The 20,284-nt window shown below is 55.8% G+C and overlaps 2 protein-coding genes and 1 long non-coding RNA gene across 16 annotated transcripts in view; 1 reads left to right on the top strand and 2 right to left on the bottom strand.

Annotated features, from left to right (window-relative positions):
- Positions 1 to 184: 184 nt before the first annotated feature.
- Positions 185 to 2,535, bottom strand: Use1 (unconventional SNARE in the ER 1). The gene is made up of 8 exons (XM_052162740.1): positions 2,379 to 2,535; positions 2,148 to 2,197; positions 1,977 to 2,055; positions 1,737 to 1,889; positions 1,340 to 1,352; positions 1,001 to 1,028; positions 611 to 785; positions 185 to 388 (listed from the first exon to the last, which is right to left on the bottom strand). Exons 1-8 carry the CDS (start codon positions 2,511 to 2,513, stop codon positions 206 to 208), a joined length of 816 nt encoding a protein of 271 aa, XP_052018700.1. The 5' UTR covers positions 2,514 to 2,535; the 3' UTR covers positions 185 to 205.
- A 4,530-nt stretch (positions 2,536 to 7,065) lies between these two features.
- Myo9b (myosin IXB) overlaps positions 7,066 to 20,284 on the bottom strand; it is an 88,638-nt gene continuing 75,419 nt past the window's right edge. For 5 of the 14 annotated variants that reach the window (XM_052162616.1, XM_052162624.1, XM_052162619.1 and 2 more), the window contains 19 exons: positions 19,403 to 20,209; positions 18,466 to 18,526; positions 17,843 to 17,964; positions 16,332 to 16,459; positions 15,643 to 15,818; positions 14,083 to 14,181; positions 13,809 to 13,982; positions 13,372 to 13,413; positions 13,073 to 13,184; positions 12,588 to 12,661; positions 12,079 to 12,271; positions 11,873 to 12,001; positions 11,589 to 11,694; positions 11,329 to 11,460; positions 9,582 to 9,705; positions 9,098 to 9,145; positions 8,666 to 8,803; positions 8,315 to 8,438; positions 7,066 to 8,209 (listed from right to left, as the gene is read on the bottom strand). In XM_052162616.1, the coding sequence (XP_052018576.1) occupies positions 7,794 to 8,209; positions 8,315 to 8,438; positions 8,666 to 8,803; positions 9,098 to 9,145; positions 9,582 to 9,705; positions 11,329 to 11,460; positions 11,589 to 11,694; positions 11,873 to 12,001; positions 12,079 to 12,271; positions 12,588 to 12,661; positions 13,073 to 13,184; positions 13,372 to 13,413; positions 13,809 to 13,982; positions 14,083 to 14,181; positions 15,643 to 15,818; positions 16,332 to 16,459; positions 17,843 to 17,964; positions 18,466 to 18,526; positions 19,403 to 20,209 (3,205 nt within the window). In that variant the 3' untranslated portion in view covers positions 7,066 to 7,793. Of the gene's footprint in view, positions 8,210 to 8,309; positions 8,439 to 8,665; positions 8,804 to 9,097; positions 9,146 to 9,581; positions 9,706 to 11,328; positions 11,461 to 11,588; positions 11,695 to 11,872; positions 12,002 to 12,078; positions 12,272 to 12,587; positions 12,662 to 13,072; positions 13,185 to 13,371; positions 13,414 to 13,808; positions 13,983 to 14,082; positions 14,182 to 15,642; positions 15,819 to 16,331; positions 16,460 to 17,842; positions 17,965 to 18,465; positions 18,527 to 19,402; positions 20,210 to 20,284 lie in introns of those variants that run through there. The other 9 variants (XM_052162620.1, XM_052162630.1, XM_052162625.1 and 6 more) reach the window with 5 other exon arrangements.
- On the top strand, positions 15,949 to 16,325 carry LOC127668820 (uncharacterized). Its single transcript, XR_007974218.1, has 3 exons — positions 15,949 to 16,041; positions 16,100 to 16,165; positions 16,224 to 16,325. It is a non-coding gene; the product is annotated as an uncharacterized LOC127668820 (long non-coding RNA).

The following is a 20,284-nucleotide window of genomic DNA, read 5'->3' as shown; positions in this document are numbered from 1 at the left end:
ATGCACACGCACACTCAGACAGATGCAGGCACACATGTGCACGCACACAGACACACGCACACACACGCACTCATGCAGGCAGGCACACACGCACACACACAGGCATACGCACACGCACGCACACACACATGCACACACACTCACACGCACGCATGCACCCCTGCTGGCACTGACGGCGTGGGGCTTGGTGCGCGCACTGGCTGTTTTATTTCAGCCGGGGCATGATGCGGATAAACAGGATCATGCTGATGAACACGAAGCACACGACGATGAGCATGGCCCACAGCAGCCAGTTCACCGACTTCTGTGCGTGCTGCTCCAGCCGCTCCGACTCCAGCTTCAGCTTCTCCAGGTTCTGGTCTGCCATCTTGAGCGAATGTGACAGGGTCTGGGAGAAGACGGGACTGTGTCAACAGGACTGAGACCCAAGTATGACTTCTCCTGAGTAGCCTGTGCTTCCGGCCCATGTTGTGCCCTCTGCCAAGTATACTCAGCCCCCCAGGCTTTACCAAACTCCTGCTCAACCAGCAAAACACCAGCCACAATGCCCCCTTTTTTGCACAGCTTTCTGGGTGCCCTAAGGCAGACAGAGGCTGCAGTGTCACCACACCTGGTTGTCCTTCTTGATGACACTCTGGGCAGCCAGTGTGTTGGTCTTGAGGCTGCGGGCCAGGCCTAGCATCTCCTCAGCCAGCTTTTCCTGGAGGCCCTGGTGCCTCTGGAGGACGAGGTCTAGCTCGGATGCTGACTGCTTCTCGTCTGCAGGTCTGGGCCACTTGACACCGCTGACCCCACATTTGCGGGTCCCCAGTAGTGACAGGTAGATAGACATCCATGAGGCCCCTTCCCAAGGACCCCAGGCCCCACAGCACCACCCTCAGTTCTACTGGGGACTCAGTTTCCCCTGCTCGTGTATACTCTGCGAACAGCAGCAGAAAGGCCTTCGAGCAGGCAGGGACCCGCGTCCCTTCCCCTCCCTCACACTGGCTGAAGTACTCACGCCCGCTTCCGCACGTCCACCTCGCACTCTGCAAGCAAAGGAGGCCAAGTACAAAGATGGCTTTCTTGTTTCCAGATTCCTGACCGCGACCAAGTCTGCTCGGCAGGTGCTGTTCTGCCTGTGAGCTGCTTTTGCCCCCTCTGCAGAGCACCCCGTACCCTGGCCCCGAGTCTCTCTCCGTGGCCTAGCACTGTGCCAGGGACCACCCTCTCCTTCCCAGCTTCCCTCAGGCAGAACTCAAAGATAACCCTGGGGACCTCTTCCTGGGCTCGGAACGCAAGGGAGCCGGGCAGGCATGAGGGCTGCGGGGTGCGCACGGTCACGTTGAGCATGCCTCACCTCCTGATGATTCCTGTGGGGAGGAAGAGAGGAATGAGGCTGAGTACTTCGGTGTCCTCCCTAACCTCTGTTTTGAGCTGCCTCATGTAACACCCTGAGGCCGACTCTGGGGCCTTAACCAGACAGAGTCCATTCTTTGTTGTTTTGCTTTTTTCTGTTTGTTTTAAGACAGAGTTTCTCTGTGTAGCCCTGGTTACTGGAACTCACTCTGTAAGCAAGCAGGCTGGCTTCGAACTCACACATCTGCCTGCCTCTGCGTCCTGGGTGCTGGAGTTAAAGACACGCACTACCACCCCCAGCCAAGTTCGTCTCCCTGGGAAGCCTTGCCTGCGGCCCTGGTCTTTCCTTCTGAAGGCTCTGCAGGGGTGGGTCGTAGGGACAAGGGAGGGGACCTTACCGTGCCCAAGAGCTCACTCCGCATCTCGCTGGTGTAACGAGCCCTGGACTGCAAGTGGACAGTCTTGGTGGCAGGCACCCGCTCCCTGGCTGTGGTGGGCACGCGGCCAGGAGCCAGGAACTGGTTGGCTAGAGCCTTTTCAGAGGAGGAGGTCTGAGGAGACATGCGAGGGGACATCAGTTCCGGGGGGCTGTGGGGGACTGCGTGGTGCCCGCCTACAGAGTGGGAGGGCGGGCTCACCAGCTTCTCCGCCCGCAGCATGCCCTTCAGAAAGTCCACTTTGCGGGAGTACTCGCTGATCACTTCCGAGGCCGGTTTACTAGAAGGCAGCAGGACAAAGTCAGCTTGCGGCTGCGGCTGCGTGGGACGCGGCGGCTGCGTGGGACGCGGGGGCTCGGGGCCCACACTCACCTCGCTTGGACCTTCAGGGCCTGCAGCATGTCTTCCAGGGCACCCACATACTGGGAGGAAAGGTGCGGTGTCAGTCCCCGCGGCAGAGCAAACCAGGGAGGGGCGGGGCCGGGGCGGGGTCAGAGGGAGGGGGCGTGCCGCCCGCCCAGAAGGGGCGGAGACAGTGGCCTGTGAGGTGGATCACCGGCCTCTAGGGCTCCAGGCCTCCGCGGCGGCGTGGGATTCCCTCACCTTCTCCAGACGCCACTCGTCAGGGTCTCGTTTTTCTGCCGCCATCGACTCACAGCGACAGAGCAGCCGTACCAGGTTCAACTCCAGCCGCGACGTCGCCAGCGGGCGGTGACCGGCGCCTTCCGCCTGCGCCATCTTAGAAAAGGGCGGAAGTGCCTGCGTGGGGTCCTTCCCCTCCGAGGTCCGCCCTGCTACGCTTGGCACGGAAGTAGAGTCTTGTTTCCAGCCGCAGTTTACGCAAAGATCAATCGTTTTCATGCCCGGTGAGCCTCTCTTTAAAATTGTGGTCTTGATGTCTGGCCCTCTTTCGCTGGCACTGTAGCCCATCCAGGCTACATCCTGAACAGCCGATCATGTCTGGCAAGAACTGGTTGGCAGGACCCGAAAACCCATTCCTCATCTTCGCCCGACTGCATTCCGCTTGTTCGCCTCGCCTCTCCAAGCTCAGTGCGCACGTTTTCCACCTCTGGGGCGGGAGCCCGGACCTGGGGCCTCCCCCGACCCTGTCTGATGTGCCAGTCGGCGACCTGCTCGTTTCCAGCCCTGGCTGCCTGCATCCCGAGCTCTGACCTGGCTGTTTCCTCTTCTGTGATAAGTCAAGGTCCATGGCCCCCTTCTTCCTTAGCTACCAGCAACTCTGCTTCATCTTAGGTAAAATGTAGTCTGCTCCCTGACTGAGGCCCGGGAGGGGACTGGGGTACCTCCTGAGGAATTTAGCCAGTGAGAAATTCAGGGATCGGGGAATGCCATGAGGATTACAGACCAAGGCAGGACTCCTTGGAGCTGGATTTACCATGGTTGCCAGTCAATAATTAGGTTCTCTGCAAGAGCAACGTGTGCTTGCAATCACCGAGCACGTCTTTCACTCTCGTGTGACTTCTGAGCAGTAGAAATGTAAGACAAGCCGGGCGGTGGTGGCGCACGCCTGTAATCCCAGCACTTGGGAGGCAGAGGCAGGCGGATTTCTTGAGTTCGAGGCCAGCCTGGTCTACAGAGTGAATTCCAGGACAGCCAGGGCTACACAGAGAAACCCTGTCTCGAAAAAACAAATCAAAAAAAAAAAAAAAAAAAAAACAAAACAAAAACAAAAACAAAAACAAAAAAAAGAAAGAAATGTAAGTAATACAAGCCGTGTCACTCCTGAGCACGGTTTTACAAAGGATGCTAACGGCCTGTGACTCCAGGGATCCGACACCTCTGACTTCTTTACATGCTTTCACATGCACACACCAACACACAATTAAACATATACATTGTAATCTGGGCGGGGGAGAGGGGAGCTTTAATCCTAGCACTCTGGGAGGTAGAGGCAGGTGGAACTTTGAGTTCGAGGCCAGCCTGGTCTACAGAGTGAGTTCCAGGACAGCCAGGGCTGTACAGAGAAACCCTGTCTCGAAAAAAACCCAAATAAATAAATAGAACTATTTAAACCTTAGAAAACAGAGATGATCCTGGATCCCCGAGCACTGGAGTCATGGTGACTCTGAGGACCATGTGGTAGTTGGGCCTTGTTGCTTATGGTCTGAAGCAGGGTGAGCCCATGGTAAGCCCTAGGCAGTGGCTGTATTGGAGGGGGTGGGGTGTGCTTTGGGGTCTCAAAAGCTTAAGCTAGGCCTACTGGCACACAGTCTTTTCCTGCTGCTTCAGATGTGCAGTCCTCGGCTACCTCTGAATGCCACCATACTTCCAGTCATGACGACGATGGACCAAACTTCTGTAACCCAACCCCTGTGAACTGTGAACCAGCCCCAAGTAAATGTTTTCCTTTATACAAGTCGCCAGGGCCATGGTGCCTCTTCACAGCAATAGAAGCCCTGTGTCCTCTGCAAGAACAGTAAGCACTCTTGTGAGCTAGGTCTCACTATACAGCTCTGTCTGGCCTCTGTTGGATTAAAGCCCTGTGCCAAACTAGCAACTGCATGCCATCCTGAGTGCCACACCCACAGAATGGCCCTCTAAAGAGCAGCGATGCTGGGTTGTGTGTGTACCACTGTTTGCTCTTCCATTCGCCTGCTGCTGTAACCGGCATGGCTTTGGGATTGGCCCAAATGGTGTGACACGGAATGAAGAAACAGCAGACACGCACAGAAGTGGCACTGGGTGGGATGTTTTACATGTGATTATCTGTGTGTGCGTGTGCCTGTGCCACACGTCACAGTGCACACATGGAGATTAGAAGACAACTTGTGGAATGGGTTCTCTCCTATCGAGTGCTTGAGCCTTTCTGCCACTGCTCCTGACTGGCCTTCAGAAGGACCGGAGCCTAGCACAGAAGCCACCCCTCAGGTTGCCTGGGATCCCATTCACTTCAGAAAATGTGCTACGGAATATTGAGTTCAGGGTCCACAAAGGAGCGCCTCTGTGGAGTGACTGATGTGGTTTTTTTTTTTTTTTTTTTTTTGGATTTGGTTTTTTTTTTTTTCGAGACAGGGTTTCTCTGTGTAGTCCTGGCTGTCCTGGAACTCACTCTGTAGACCAGGCTGGCCTCGAACTCAGAAATCCACCTGCCTCTGCCTCCCAGAGTGCTACCCTAACCCTAACCCTAACCCCTACGTGGGCCTGCAGAGGCGCCCCCTCCCCTCACACCATACCACACCTCCAACAGACACATCTCTGATCTCTTATCTTTTTATAAAACACAACAAGGAGTAATAACTTTGGCTGAACTGGTTCCTAGAATTTGTTGTGGAGTCTCAAGTTAGGTCCCTCTGGTGGTTTGAATACACTTGGCCCAGGGAGTAGCACTACTTGGAGATGTGGCCTTGTTGGAAGAAGGGTGTCATTGTGGGCAAAAGCCCTTGTCCTAACTGCCTGGAAGCTGCCATCCTCCCGCCTTGATGATAATGGCCTGAACCTCTGAACCTGTAAGCCAGCCCAATTAAATGTTGTCCTTTTAAGACTTGCCTTGGTCATGGTGTCTGTTCACAGCAGTAAAACCTTAAGATAGTCCCCAAGGCGGTTTCCTAATGGTAGGAAATTACCTTGCATATCTCTTTTGGATCTGTACTCCTGAACCCAATAGTGGCCTTTGCCACACAGCATACACACTCGGGAAAGTCTAGGCATTCTTTCTGTTTGAAATTTAGGAAAAACCATTGCCTCTACAAAGGGCTCATTCATTCACTTTTCTGGCATAAAGTACTTTGTTTCTCAGTTAATACTTTGAGACCTTTAGTGGCTTGGTCACAGTGTCTTTGCAAATGACCGTATTTGCCATAATTGAAGTACAAGGCATTTTGATGTCAGAGACCTCTAGCTGTGGACTAGCATTATAGCATTAGTATTGTACACTTTAGAAGTAATATTGGTTGTGACCCTAATCCATCTCTCCACGGGCACTGCTCGTGCCTTTAATGGTCTCATTTTTTACATTTTGTATCTGCATTTTTAAATGCCAAGGTCTCTCTGTCTTGCTTCAGGTCTGATAAAGCTTTGTTAAAAGCCGGTGAGGGTTTCCTCCAGAGCCCTGTATACTCTCTGTAAACGAGGTGAACCTTTCTTAGGCTCAGTTTGGTCCCAAGCTTACAGCCACTAAGCAGCAGTGCTCCACGGTAGCATCATGGAATTGACTCCCGGCAGCGAGTCTTTTACTATACTGGGGTGGGGGGTTGTTGAATGACCCTTTCACAGGGGTCGCCTAAAGCCATCAGAGTAAGGTTCTTTAAGAGTACCAACATTACACTTATGATGTAGCAATGACATAATTATATGGTTGGGGTCACAGCACTGGGAAGGCTGAGAGTCAGTGCTCTAGAGCTAACAGCCTTCAAACCCAGAGCTGCAGGTCCCAGCTTTTGGGAGACTGTTAGATCCCGGATGAACAGTGTGTGTGCCTCAGGTACTCAGGACCCTTACAGAAAACAAGTGACTTTTCACAACATAGTGTGACATAGACTAGGCTAGCTCTCACCTGCCTCCACCTTTTGCATGCAGTTGTTAGGTGGGCCCCAGGCCCAGCCTGAAGGGCAGTGTATGGTGTGTCTGTGCCCATGTGCACAGGCTGGAGGAAGGTGTCAGGTGCCCCCCTCCGCCACTCCTGTCTCCTCACTGAGCTTGAGCCACACCAGCTTTAGGTGAGCGCTAGGATTTGAGTGCAGGGCCTATTTGTGTGGCAGATGTTTTGAGCCGTGTCCCCAGGCCCTAGTGGGAATTTCATACAGTACCTTTTTGGCACACCTATTTCTTTTCTCACAGATTTTTTTTTAAACGTGTAACAAGTGCTTTGCCTGCATGCACATTTGTGTACCACCTTCACGCCCGGCGCCTGTGGAGGCCAGAGGGTGGCCAATGCCTTGGACTGGACTCACAGATGGCTGTGCGGCTCCAAGGCAATCCTGGGAGCCACACCCACATCTGCAGGGCTTTCAGTCGCCAAGCCGGCCCTGTACCCCCTGGGCACTTGCTTTACCTGAGACCCATCTCCTGAGGAAAGGTCTGGGCCTCCTTGCTGTTCAGCAGTTGACAGTTTCAGGATATGGACGCCTGGCCTGGCCTGCATTCTGTAGGCACAGCTGCTGACACCAGGTGCCAGACTGAGGTCTGAATGGGCCCTTTTCTTTTCTCTTCATGCAGAGCCTAGCCAGAAGCTTCTGCGTCAGGTCCCCGGGTGCATCCTGGGGCCTCATGCAGGCCCTTCTTCAGACAGGGCCCCATTCCACTGCAGCCCAGGCAGCGAGACCACACTAAGTCTTCTCAAGCACGTTTATTTCACACTGCCCGTGGGGCTTCCTTGTGTCCAGGACTGGGGAGAGCCTGAGAAGAGAGCCAGCCTCTAAAGGACCCAGGCTGTCACCAGGGCTGCAGAGGAAGTTCAGAACACGCACTGCTTGTTCCTCAAGGTTCCATGTCCCTGGCTCCTTGCACCCCATGGGCACAGCGGGCAGAGCTGTGGGCTACATCCAGGCTCCCCTGGGGTGCACGGACTTCCCATTCCTGTCCTGCCCTCAGATGTGGCTCTGTGGAAAGCTCCATCTGTCTCTGGAAGGTTCTCTGGCCAGATGGCCATTGCTTGGAGGCATTCAAGACGGTGACGGGTGTCCTTGTGAGTCCGCCATCTACTGTTGTAGAGTGCACCCCCCAGGGGTGGCCCACATGTCCACTTTGCAGGCTTGCCCTGCCCATGTCCAGGTTACAAAGGTGGACAGTTATATAAAAGTTCAGACACACACATACAGAAAGCTCGGTCTTCCATTAAGGCTGTTAGGAACTTAAAAGTTATGTAAACCACAAAAAGAGAGTCACTGAAGTACAAAGGGGCCACTTCCGTAGCAACCCCAGCCTCCATAGCACACAAAGCCGGCCACTGCATCCCTCTGGGAGCCTTTCATCCTAGATCCTCCTCAGAGCCTGAAAGCTGGCCCCACAGCTGGGAGCCAGGCCGGAGAGTTTAGGCCATGCAGTCTGCCAGTCAGGTCCTCAGCCATTGGCCTGGCCGGAGCTGGGGGGCAGGCAGTAGGGAGGGGGGTCCGAATACCTGCGTTTGGCCCCAGGAAGTATGGTATCGTGGTCCAGGGGTACCAGTGTCCCCTGTGATGGCAGGTCAGCCCCAGGGGCGATGTATACGGAATGTACCTGGTCCTGTCGGCGGGCGGGCGGCCCCCGGCGCTTCACTGGAACAGCAACGTCCTGGAGAGCGGGTGCCCAGCTCATCAGGTGCAGGGGCAGGCCGGGAGGGAGCTTGATGTTGGCCGTGGGCATGACGGGGGTCCTCCGGGGTGTCTTCACTCTGACCGTGACGAAGGATGTCGGCCTTCCTCGTGGAGGGGCGGCGGCCGTGGGGAGGGGACTCGGGGTGGGCGAAATGGGGCAGGGGAGAGCAGGTGCGGGGATCCCTTGGAGAGACAGACTTGGGGTTACTGCAGCGGGGGCACTAGGTGGACTCCAGCCCTGGGTCTGCCACAATGGGGAGGGTCATTGGACACCACCTTCACACTAACCTTCCACGGCTCCCCGCACGGCCCTCTCCTCCAGCAGGCTCTCAGTGCTGGCCGACGTCTCTGAGTCAAGGTTCTCCTCGTCAGAGCCCCGCGGGTCCAGCTCCGGCAGTCGATATGTGATATCCTCCCTGAGGGTGGGGCACCATATCCGAGGCTATTCCCTCCAAGAGTCGACCCCCAAAGAAATAGTCCTGCTCCCCGGGGCCCCTCCCTCACGCCAAGCACAAGCAGTCAATGACGCCCTTGGCATCGGCCCCCAACCCTGCAAGCCGCAGTGGCCTGGCGGCAGTGCTGTTCCCCGCTGGCTCGGAGTGCCCGCCTGGACAGGGGAGGGAAGGCGGCGCATGGCACTTGCTTCTCTTCCTTGATGGACTGGATCCTCTCCATGAGAATCTCCTTTTCTCGGTCCTCGTCGCCACCTGCTGCCTCCTCAGGGAGAGCCCCCAGCTCCTCCAGGTCTTGGACCACTGGGGTCCTGGGACTTTTGGTCTGAAACACCAAAAAGGCAGGTTTGAACCAGCGCGGGAGGGAGCTCAGGGTGTGGGAGGAGTCTAGTGCTTGGGCGAAGGGAGGGGCCAGCAGCTCTAGGTTAGTTGTGAAGTAGAGCAACCCCCCCACACGCACATGCGCAGTGCTCTCTGCCTAGAGGACCACAGGATCTAGTGGGGGCCAGGAACCAGCATGCACTTCTAGATGTTAGGCCTTGTTCTACGCATGCTATGGCCAAATCTACCCAGTGTGCACCTGGAGACATGCGGCTTGGCCCATGCAATGCGTACATACCCGGTCCCCCTCATAGGGACATGAAAACCCCAGTTTGAGAGGCCACGGCTGGGGAAGAGACAACACAGGTGAGCATGTGTGCTGGGCCTCACAAATAGGCATGAGCAGGGCCCGAGCTGTAGGGCCCGAGCAGCAGGACCCGAGCTGCAGGCTGGAGACCCACTGGCCCCCGTGGGGGCCCACCCAGGAGCTGCCCCGCCCGCCCGCAGCAGCAGCCTGGCCCTTCTGCAGTGGACTCCCCGTGTTCCACGAAGGAACCAGGCCAGGCTCATGTACTAAGCTGCCTCACCTGCCCTCAGAGGGGCAGCCTGTGTCTGGATGACTGAGACAGCTTTTTGGTGAAGGTAGGGCTCTGTCCTGCCTGTGTCACAAGGCCCATGACCACACTGCACACTTGCAAGTTTCTGGTGGGAGAACCACCCGCCAGGCCACACCCCACGGTCTAAGCCAGCGCAGGAGACCCAGCTCGAAGGCCAGCACTCACAGCGTTCTGCTTCAACAGGGAGAGCCTGCGGAACGCAATGCTCTCCGCTGCCTCCAGGTGGTTGATCTCCTCCATCTTCGTCTTGTACTTCCTCATCTGTTCCTTGATGAGCATCTCCACACACCTGTGCACACATGTGGTGCGTTTATGTCCAGTGGCTGGGAAGGCAGGCCCAGAGACCCAGTAGGGCCTGGGCCAGCACTGCTACCCTGGGACACCGTGTGACCCCAGGAGGCTCACTTTTCTTTCTGTTTCTTTTTTAATCAATCAATTGATTAATTAATTTTATATATGTGAATACACTGTAGACACCAGAAGAGGGCATCAGATCCCACTACAGATGGTTGTGAGATACCATTTGGTTACTGGGATTTGAACTCAGGACCTTTGGAAGAACAGTCAGTGCTCTTAGCCATTGAGCCATCTCTCCAACCCCACTTTGCTTTTCTGAACCCGAGAATCCTGTCCCTTGTCTTTGACAGCACTGAGGTGGGAGGTAACAGGAGGGTACAGGTTGGAGAACAGAGCTAGTCACCAGCAGGGGTGGACTACTTTACCTCTGAGAAAGGACAAGGTATGGAAAGGCCGGGCAGCCTGCCCTGCCTAACAACTCTACAATACGAGCTTTGACTCCCCAGAACCTACTCAACAGCTCAAACCCAGTCCCAGTGAGGAGAAAGGCGGGCCTGCAGGCTGTGAGATCACAAGTCAGCCTCACTACTGAGATCAGAGCGCTGCAGTGGCTTTGGGCTCCTTTCTCGTGCTTCTTTGGTGGCCAGGAGTGTGGGGGGACCACAGAAAGCTTCTCAGCTTTACACTAAGAAAGCTGCTGAGGGGAACAGGCCAAAGAAAGGTCCTCTCCTTGCAGTCTTATTTTTTGCGGGTGCAGGGGTGGGGTGTATGGAACCTGAGTTCTTATACATGTCAAGCACAGTTCTACCTCAGAGCCACACTCCAGCCCTTTAGGGTTCTGAGGAGCGCTCACGTGGAGTGGGAGACTGCTTGTCCACTCAAAGGTGGAAACGCTGCCTCTCCATCTTGGGCTTAGAGGGCCTCTCTTCAATGCTGCATCTCAAGGGACTCAGAACAAGGTCTTCCCTGAACAGGAGGGAGCCATGCCTGTGCTCTCCCCATGTGGAAGTGCCTGCACTGTGGTGGCTTCTGGGGCCCCAGTTCCACTCACCTCAGACCCACCTTCTGTAAAATATTAGGTTTAGTTAAAATGGTGTGTTTAGTACAGCACCTGCTGAGGTCCCAGCAGCTATGAGCAGGCCTGCTGGGGAACCCTGCTGTCAGCCCTAGCATCACAGAAAAGGTGTGTGTGTGTGTGTGCTGCTGAAGAAACCTAAGAAGGGGCCACCAGAAAGATGGCTCAGAGGGAAAAGGTGTCAAGCCTGATGACCTTCGCTTGATCTCTCAGATCTACATGGAAGAAAAGTTGTCCTCTGACCCCCACATGTGGCATATGTATGTGCCCTCCCCCATCAATAATAATCAGAAAAGAGGCGATGGTGTCCCCTGTGGGTCTGACAGCCTCATTCACCAGGAACCCCATCTGGGCTGTCTCTCTAAGCAGCCAGGGAGGCCATGTGGTTTTTAAGTGAGCTCTCTTGTTTGATGTTGTAGACAGAGGCTTACTCTGTAGCTGGCCTGGAACTTCGGAGTCTCCTGCCTCAGCCTCCACACTGAGGATGATGGACATCCCAGCTAGCTGGGTGGTTATGGGTCTGGGGCCCTGGGGACTCACGTGGTAATCTTCAGTACATCCTTCATGCTGGTCAGGGGGTCGGAGTTGTCAGGGCAGCGAAGCAGGCAGGGTGCGAAGATGATAGCTAGAGCTCCCGGAGACATGCGGTTCACATCTTCTAGCAGGGCCACTCTGCAGAGTCAACAATTAGGTGGCACCCCTCTCTGACCCCAATGCCAGGGTCACCAGGGACTAGTGGCCAGGACATGCAGCTGGCTCTGGGGCCCAGGCCTCTCAGCTCCGGGGGGAGGGGTACTTGCTTGACAAGGTGGAAGATGAGCCGCTCCAGGGAGGTGTGGTTGGCTTCAGGCAGGTGGTCCAGGACTGCATAGATGGCCGACAGCTGCTCCTGCTTCTCAGGAAGCTCTGTGAAGCCAGAGTTATCAGTCCTGGGTGGCACCAGCCATGCCCAGTCCTTCTTTCCTAGGCATTTGGGGTGCATAGAAGCCCTCCATGTGGGGTCTAGGTGCAGATGGGAAACAGACCCAACCCCAACTGCCCCAGCTGGGCAGGCTCCGAAGCCCCACCGTCCTCCAGCGCTCACCGACAGCCCTGAGGAAGTCTCCATACTGGGCGAAAGTCATGAGTGGCTCAGGCAGCTCCCGCAGCCACTGCTTCAGCACCCCAGTGATGGCGTGGATGGGGAAGTCTTCCAGCTTAACCGCAGCAGGGTCTGCGGGGCAGGAACCTGTGAGCTGCATATGCAGACTCACCAGTGTGGCTGGCTAGGCCCCTGCTCCCAGTGCCCACCTGTCTGCAATGCCTGGCGTAATTCCCGCGTCCGGTTGGCAGCGCCTGACTTGCGGTAAAGGCCCTCGGTATACAGGCCATGCATCTCTACGTGTTCCAGAAGCTTCTCCAGCACAATGGGCACGGAGGCCTTGTCGCTGGTCAGGCTGTCTACACACACCCCGAAGTGGCCTGGCTCGGCACCCGGCTCGCTCTACAGTGGGGACGGGTGGAGAGTCAGGCCTGGTGCCACTGGCCAGCGTTCTCCATCCGCCCCGCCTACTCTGTCCTTGGAGAGGGTTCCAAGTCTTCTTGTACCCCACACATGGGACCCTTCACCTTCATGGACAGTTGAGGCTCTCCCTCTGCCAGGCCGAGGACTCTCCAGCAGGGCTGGGAGCCTGGCCGGGAGCCTCAGTACTAGGAGTGGACGCGTGTCCTACAGTGGAACTAGAGGACACAGCCCTTCCTGCCTCTTCCCGGGAGCCCAGGCTACAATGCTCTAGAATGCCCCAGTGTTAGGCACTCACCTTCCTGCTCCCAGGGTAGGCGCAGCAGCTCTGAATCTTGTGCATACACTTCTTGTGGCAGGTCATCTTGCACACTAGGGGTCAGAGTGGGGGTCACAGAGGGCACATGCAGAGGACCCCAGGTTCCTGGGACTCTCACTCACCCACTGTTTGGAGACCCTGACTGCATTTTAAACTGCCTGGGCTACATTTCTGCCCTGATTCCTGTGAGAAGATGGGTGGGTGTTGACTGGTGGTCAAAAGGAGAAACCAGGGCCTTGGTGACAGGGGAAGAGACCTTGGGAACTCAAAGCCTGCTGCTCGAAGCTGTGTGAACAGCATGCATGGTACAGAGGGAGGGTTCTCACGACTGTCACATCATCTGCCTCTGTGATTGTGATTGTGTGTGCAAGTGTGTGTGTTGAGAAGCCTTCTGAAGAGTGAGCAGAAGACACGGGTGGTGGCAAGGGTAGGGCGCCCACGTGGCCAGGAGAGGGGAGGCTCACCACTGCACAGCAGGGCCTTGTCCATGAGCCAGATGTAGGACAGACACTGCTCACACGACTGCGGGATGTTCACCTGGTAGCTGGCGAACACATGTCCATTGTGCTCCTGGACCTGGGGTGGGAGGGGAGGGGGAGGGCGGGGCTGAGGGGATGTCCATTTCCTCACCCTGCTCTCGACAGCAGCTCCTTCCCATGGCTCCAACACACACACACACACTTGCACGCGCACACACACGCTCGTGTGGGCACACACTCGAGTGCGCACGCACACACACACACACACACACATAACTACTCACAGCACGCTCCTGCTTCCGCTTCTTCTTCTGGGCTTTGGTCTGCTGAGAGACAGAGACCAAGTCAGTGTGGGGACAACTGGTCAACCTGACTGACACTAGAAATACCCCTGTCCTCTCAAAGGAGGTGGGAATCTTGGGAGCATTGTGACCCTCCAAACCCGAGTGGCATAGGCACCCTAGCAATCCACAGATGGCTCAAGAGCAGCCGTGGGGTGTGCGTGTGTGTATGTGTGTTTGTGTGTGTGTGTGTGCACACGTGCGTGACTGTCTGACCAGGAAGATGGTGGTGCCGTAGCCAGTGGGGCTGGAGGATGGAGATGTGTCGGTGAGCGGGCAAGGCAGGGAGGGCTGTGTGACTAATCGGGAAGGGCTGGGCCGGGAAACAGGGGGGAGGCACTGGAGGATCTGGAGGGAGGGTATGGGGTGGAGCTGCATACCTTGACCCGCTCAAAGTCGGCCTTGTTGTAGCTGCGGGTGAACTCATCCAGCAGCGACTGGAAGACGTTGAGGACCAGGTTGGTGTCCTTCTCCCCACGCTCGGCAGCCAGGTTGCTCACAACAATCTGGTAGTTCTCCATCAGGTCCTTGTAGCCTACATGGATCTTCCCATTCTGTAGGAACATGACACGGTGTCCGTGACCTAGCCAGGGCATGGCTGGGCTGTGGGGCGGGGCTAGGAGGCGCGGACAGCTGGGGTGGGGCCCCACGCACAGGCACAGAATACATGGTCTTGATGTTGCTCCTGAAGCGCTCAGTGGCCTCGATGAACAAGCTTTCGATGGGTGTCTTCTGTGAGCGAAGGTCATTCACCTGCAGGGAGAGGGTGGTCAGGTTGCTCGCTCACTTTTAATGCCAGCCACGATACCTAGGCATCTAGAAACCTATAAAGAGAGCACAGAGCAGCCAGGTGGCTGGGCAGAGGCTGGTCCACAGGTTACCGTCACAGCAAAAATCCCACACAGGTCTCTTGTCCTGCATGGCTGGTTCTAGATTTAAAGGGCATAATGTAATGTGTGTATGCACTTGCAGATGCTGACAGGACACGATCCTGAGCGGTTTTGCACTACTTAAATGGAACCTAGAGTCTTAGGCAGGTGAGGCAAGCACTGTATCACTCAGCCAAACTCTAATTCTTCAGAACTCCACAGCCCTTTGCCTGAAGCTTAAGGGACGGACAGTCAGATCACAGCGTGACTTCCCGACACCGCCAGGAGTAAGGCTCACACTAAGATGCACATGGGCACAATGCTCCCCATGCTGACTTCAGATTCAGGATGTACACTTTCCTTTAAAAACAACTTTAGGTGAGCCGGGCGGCGGTGGCCACGCCTTTAATCCCAGCACTAGGTAGGCAGAGGCAAGAGGATTTCTTTGACTTTGAGGCCAGCCTGGTCTACAAAGTGAATTCCAAGACAGCCAGGGTTGTTATACAGAGAAACCTATCTCAAAAAACCAAACCACCACAGCCGAGTGGTGGTGGCACACGCCTATAATCCTAGCACTTGGGAGGCAGAGGCAGGCGGATTTCTGAGTTTGAGGACAGCCTGGTCTACAGAGTGAGTTCCAGGACAGCCAGGGCTACACAGAGAAACCCTGTCTCGAAAAAACCACCCAACCATACAAACATACAAACAAAACCACCACAACAAAATCCTTAAGGAACTGAAGTTAAGAGAAATGGCTGTGGGCTGGAGAAATGGCTCAGTGGTTACGAGCACCGACTGCCCTTTCAAAGGCGCTGAGTTCAATTCCCAGCAACTACACGGTGGCTCAGAACCGTCCGCAATGAGCTCTGACACCGGCTTCTGGAGTGTCTGAAGACAGTTACGGTGTATTTACATATAATAAATAAATACATCTTGAGAGAGAGGGAGGTCTGCTTTTCCAGAGGAGCCGACTTTCACTGTCAGCACCCACATGGCAGCTCAAAGCCACCTGCCAACTTCAGCTTCAGGGGGATCTGATGCCCTCCTCTAGAATCCGTGGGAACTATATGTATGCACACACACACACACACACACACACACACACACACACACACACACAGAGGCAAAATACGGCAACATGTTTTTTTTTTAAATCTAAAGGAGTTTGTGTATGTGTGTGTGTGTACGCGCATGCTCGGTCAAAGACAACCTGTGGGAATTGCCCGTCTTTCCCGTGGTCAGCACCCCGGAGTCTTCTGTATTGTTTAACCCCAATGCCACGCTGGGGCAGGACCCGGGCCTGCATGGCACTGTCTGAGCCTGCACTGGGGCACCCACAGCTCACCTTGTTGAGCAGGAACTCGTCCAGAAACTTGAGCTCATTGGCATTGGTGATCTTACGGAACACTGACTCCCGCCACTTCTCGGACACCGTGATCTGGCCGACCTTGCGATTTCGGTTCTTCTTCCCTTTTGGGGGTTTCTCACCTGTCGTGTGGCGGGGCTGCTGGCTAGAAGGTACTGCAAGGACATGCGGCAGTTGGAGGCAAGGTGAGGGATAGACACCCAGATCCATAGGTGTGACCCCAAGGTCAGGCCCTACACCCAGGGCTCCGATGTGTACCCAGATCCACAGGTGTGACCCCAAGGTCAGGCCCTACACCCAGGGCACCGATGTGTACCCAGGTCCACAGGTGTGACCCCAAGGTCAGGCCCTACACCCAGGGCTCCGATGTGTACCCAGGTCCACAGGCGTGACCCCAAGGTCAGGCCCTACATCCAGGGCTCCGATGTGTACCCAGGTCCACAGGTGTGACCCCAAGGTCAGGCCCTACACCCAGGGCTCCGATGTGTACCCAGATCCACAGGTGTGACCCCAAGGTCAGGCCCTACACCCAGGGCTCAGATGTGTACCCAGGTCCACAGGCGTGACCCCAAGGTCAGACCTTACACCCAGGGCTCCGACCCTGCTGCTTGGACCTGACAGCTGTGGGGATGGCCAGGCAGCTTCTCCTGGACATCAGGGGAACCAACCGTCTAGAGTCTTTCTGGCCGGGGCCTCCTGTGCAGCTTGCCCTCCACTGCCCTCCGTCTCCTCCACACCCTCCAGGCTGGGCTTCTTATCCTTGGCTTTGTGCAGGAAGAGCCGCTTAAATGCAGATCTGCAGGAAAAACAAGTGCTTCTTTTTAACTTTAACTTTTATTGATAGGTATGCATATGTCTGTGGAGGTCCGCTATGTAGCACCTTCAGAGGCCCAAGGTGGGTGTAGGATCGCTCTGGAGTTACAGTGACAAAAGACTGGGTTACCAGATGTGGGTGCTACGAACTGACTGCCTACCCTCTGGGAACAGCAAGTGCTCCTAACCAGGAAGCCATCTCTCTAGTCTTCTCTGTCTCTCTCTCTGTCTCTCTCTCTCCCCCCCCTCCCTTTTTTGAGACAGGGTTACTATGTAGATCAGCCTGCCTCGGCACGCAGACACCCTCCAAGTCCTAGGATTAAAGGCATGCATCTCCACACCCAGCTGTAGCTGTTTTGCTTTGGCGACACGGTGGCCTTGGCACCCTGGGCAGCTGGGCTGTGTGTGGACGGAGGACCAGGGCTTGGCTCTGTATAAACTTTAAGGCATGAAAAGCAGAGGTGAGTAGGAGACAGCGCCTCTGCTTAGGACGCCACATTCTCAGTGCTGATTTACAACAAACATGGAGGCGAGACATGGGGCAGCATGGAGCCCGGCAGGAGCAGTGACTAGAAGTCCCTGGCTCCCTGGCTCCCGGCCAGCCTGGGCTGCATGACATCTTGTTACAGGACTGGGAAAGGGAGGGTTGGGCACACTGCCAAGTGATGGCTCATACCCACAATCCGGCCCTTGGGAGACAGAGGCGGGAGGCTTGACGGACTTCTACCAACAAGGTCACAGAAGGTCTAATCCTTCTAAAGTAGATCCATGCCCCGGTGACCTATATAAACCTGTGGGGCCGTTCTCATTTGAACCAGCACTCTCCATCTCAGTGTGCTAGGTAGGTTCTCTCGCTGAACCTGGAGGTCACTGATTCAACTGGCCAGCAAATCGACCCATTTACCCAATCCCCAGCAGCAGGGTCACATGCGAGTGCCCAGCCCCAGCAGCAGGATCATACACACGTGTGTGCCCCTGAGCCCCAGCAGCAGGATCACTCACACACACACACACATACACACGCGCGTGTGTGCCCGAGCCCCAGCAGCAGGATCACTCACACACACGCACACATACACACGCGCGTGTGTGCCCCTCAGCCCCAGCAGCAGGATCACACGCATGTGCCCAAGCCTAGCTTTTATATGAGTGCTGCTGATCCAAACTCCACTCCGTTCTTACACAGCAAGCATCGGAGCCAGCTTTCCAGTCGTCTGTCTGTCTGTCTTTCTTATTTCTCCATTTATTTGAGACAGTGTTTATGTAGCCCTGGCTGTCCTGGAACTTACTGAGTAGACCAGGGTGACCTTGAACTCAGAAAGATCCACCTGCCTTTGCCTCCTAGTGGGGCACCCTGTCCACTTACTTAGAGTCGCCCTGGGAGCCTGGAGACAGGCCTGCATCAGGACCAGCGGGCAGATCTCCTGACTTCTTCTTATGGACGGATGGCTTCTTGCTGCTCAAATCCCCATCGATTTCAGCTGATGTCTGCCAAGGGCACAGAGAGGGCAAGGTGAGAGCCACAGCTGGACCAGTATGGGTCAGACCTCCCAGAGCCACCACGAGTTTTCTATCATTAGTGATTCTATTTTATATCTTGGTTTTCTGTTTTCTTCTTTTTTTTTTAAATATTTATTTATTTAATATATGTGGATACACTGTTGCTGTCTTCAGACACCCCAGAAGAGGGCATCAGATCCCATTACAGATGGTTGTGAGCCGCCGTGTGTTTTTTGGGAATTGAACTCAGGAACAGCGAGTGTGGTTAAGCACTCAGCCATCTCACCAGCCTCTCATGTTACCTTTCGGGAAAGGCTGTCGAGCTGCCATGGAGCCGCGTGGGCTTCCATGTGTGGCCCTCCCACTCTGCCTCCCAAGGGTCAAGATGATAGATAGGTGTACACTGTCAAGATAGCTCAGCGTGTGTGTCTACGTGTGTGTGCATGTTTATGTGTGTGTATGTATGTGTATGGGGCACTACAGCTTTACCTGAACCTTGACCGGGGACAGCTTGGAGACGTCACTGGTGGAGAAAGAGATGTGCCTCTCCCTGTAAGACCGCAGACCGCAGCGTTACTGACGTGCTACGCAGAGGGCTCCAGACCCAGTGCAGTGACTCTTGCCCGGGTGGGGTTAGCTGTACTCATGCCACAAACACTCGCAGAGAGGTAGGAGAGCGAGGCCCTGTTGGTCCATCCTCCCAGCCATCCGTCCGCTGTTCATCAACAACCTGTCTACTCATCCCAGGGACCTGTCCATCTCCAACCAACCTGTGTTTCTATCAACCACCTACCAACCACTACTCCATCATCTTTCTCTCTCTCTATCCATCACCTCATGGACCCGCCACCCTGCAAACCTGTCTGTCAGGCTACTAGCACGTGATGGGAGGGGCCAGGGAAATCGGTCAACATCCTGACACAGGGTGCCCCACAGACAACTCCCGGCCTCAGCTGTCAGTACCACAGCCAAGAGGTCGTGTGTAGGTGGCCTGCCTGTCTCCATACTCCCTTCCTTCAGGCCAGCACAGGTCTCAGGGGCTAGAGATGTGGTCCCTAGATATCAGCTCATATAGGTGCAGTCACTGGTGCCTGCATGGGTAAAAGCCATGGGTAAAATTCTGGGAGTAAGCCCTAATCATGGAGGGGAAACTGAGACCCAGGGATCAGGGCGGTAAGGAGGACCTCTTACAGGCTGCTGGGCAGGTACACTATGTTTGCAGGGCTGGGGATGGTCAGGGCTTAAAGCATGCCCAGTAAGCTCTTTGGCAAACCTTACTCAGGCCTGGACTTAAGATTCTGCCCTTTGTGTTCTGCTCTGAAGGGCGTGTCCCTATCTGGCCATCTTGGCACCTGTTTATGGCCCCGGAGCCCTGAGCTGGTGTGGTCGACCTGGTGCCCTCAACGCTGCATACGGATAGGCTTACTCTGTGCGAGCCAGGGCTGCCCCTGCAGCCTGGTGTTTGTCACTCAGGTCCAGGGACTGGCTCAGCATGGCGCTGGCAAGCTTCTTGCCCCGCCAGATCTCCACTGCAGTGGCCAGCCGCTCTGCGTCCGGGTGCTGGTATCGTTGGATCTGGGTGGAGCCACTGGGACTCTCGGGCTTGTCCCAAGCTTTGGTGCTGTTCTCATCCTTGGGAGATTCCAGGGAGCTGCTGGGGAGCACTGGGCTAATCCTACTGTCCAGGGCCAGGCTGGTGGGCCTCTGCACGGGACTGGGGCTCCCAGCTGGGTCTCGCACAGCCTGCACTTGCTTTGGACCAGAGGGGGCTGTGGCCTCTGCCCGCGCCTCAAGCCCATCTTCTCTGGGTCCCTCTGTGTCCTCCGTTTCCAGGCTTGTTCCTCTGGCGGGTTCTCGGGCGGCGCTGCTCTCCTCCCTGCAGGACTGGATGTGTTTATTCTGTCGTTCAACATGCTCCAACCCTCTCTGTCGCCGTGACTCCCGCTTCTCCCGGCTACTGGGGACTTTCTCATGACTCTCAGCTGGCACTGCTTTGTGGGCTGGGGTCTCCATCTCCGGGCTGGGTGTCTCTTCCTTAGGTGATGTGCCATCTGGGGACCTGTTGTCCATCCAGGTTTCAGCCTCCACACCCAGGTTCTCAGGGCCCTCCACAGGGTGCTCAGACAGTTGCTCCTGAACGGCCACAGGGCCGGGCTCGCCCCCTGACATCTCTGCTCCTGCAGCCTCCCTGGCCTGCTCTGCCTTCTGCTTCTCTGACACCATCTGGCTGAAGCTGGTGGGAAGAAAGACATGACACTGTGTCAGACATGAACACCTGTGTGACTTCTGGAGTACCAATGGCTGTCTA

The sequence above is a fragment of the Apodemus sylvaticus genome, chromosome 18 (assembly GCF_947179515.1).
Source record: "Apodemus sylvaticus chromosome 18, mApoSyl1.1, whole genome shotgun sequence".
Taxonomy (NCBI): domain Eukaryota; kingdom Metazoa; phylum Chordata; class Mammalia; order Rodentia; family Muridae; genus Apodemus; species Apodemus sylvaticus.
This window is presented reverse-complemented; position numbering and strand designations above follow the sequence as displayed.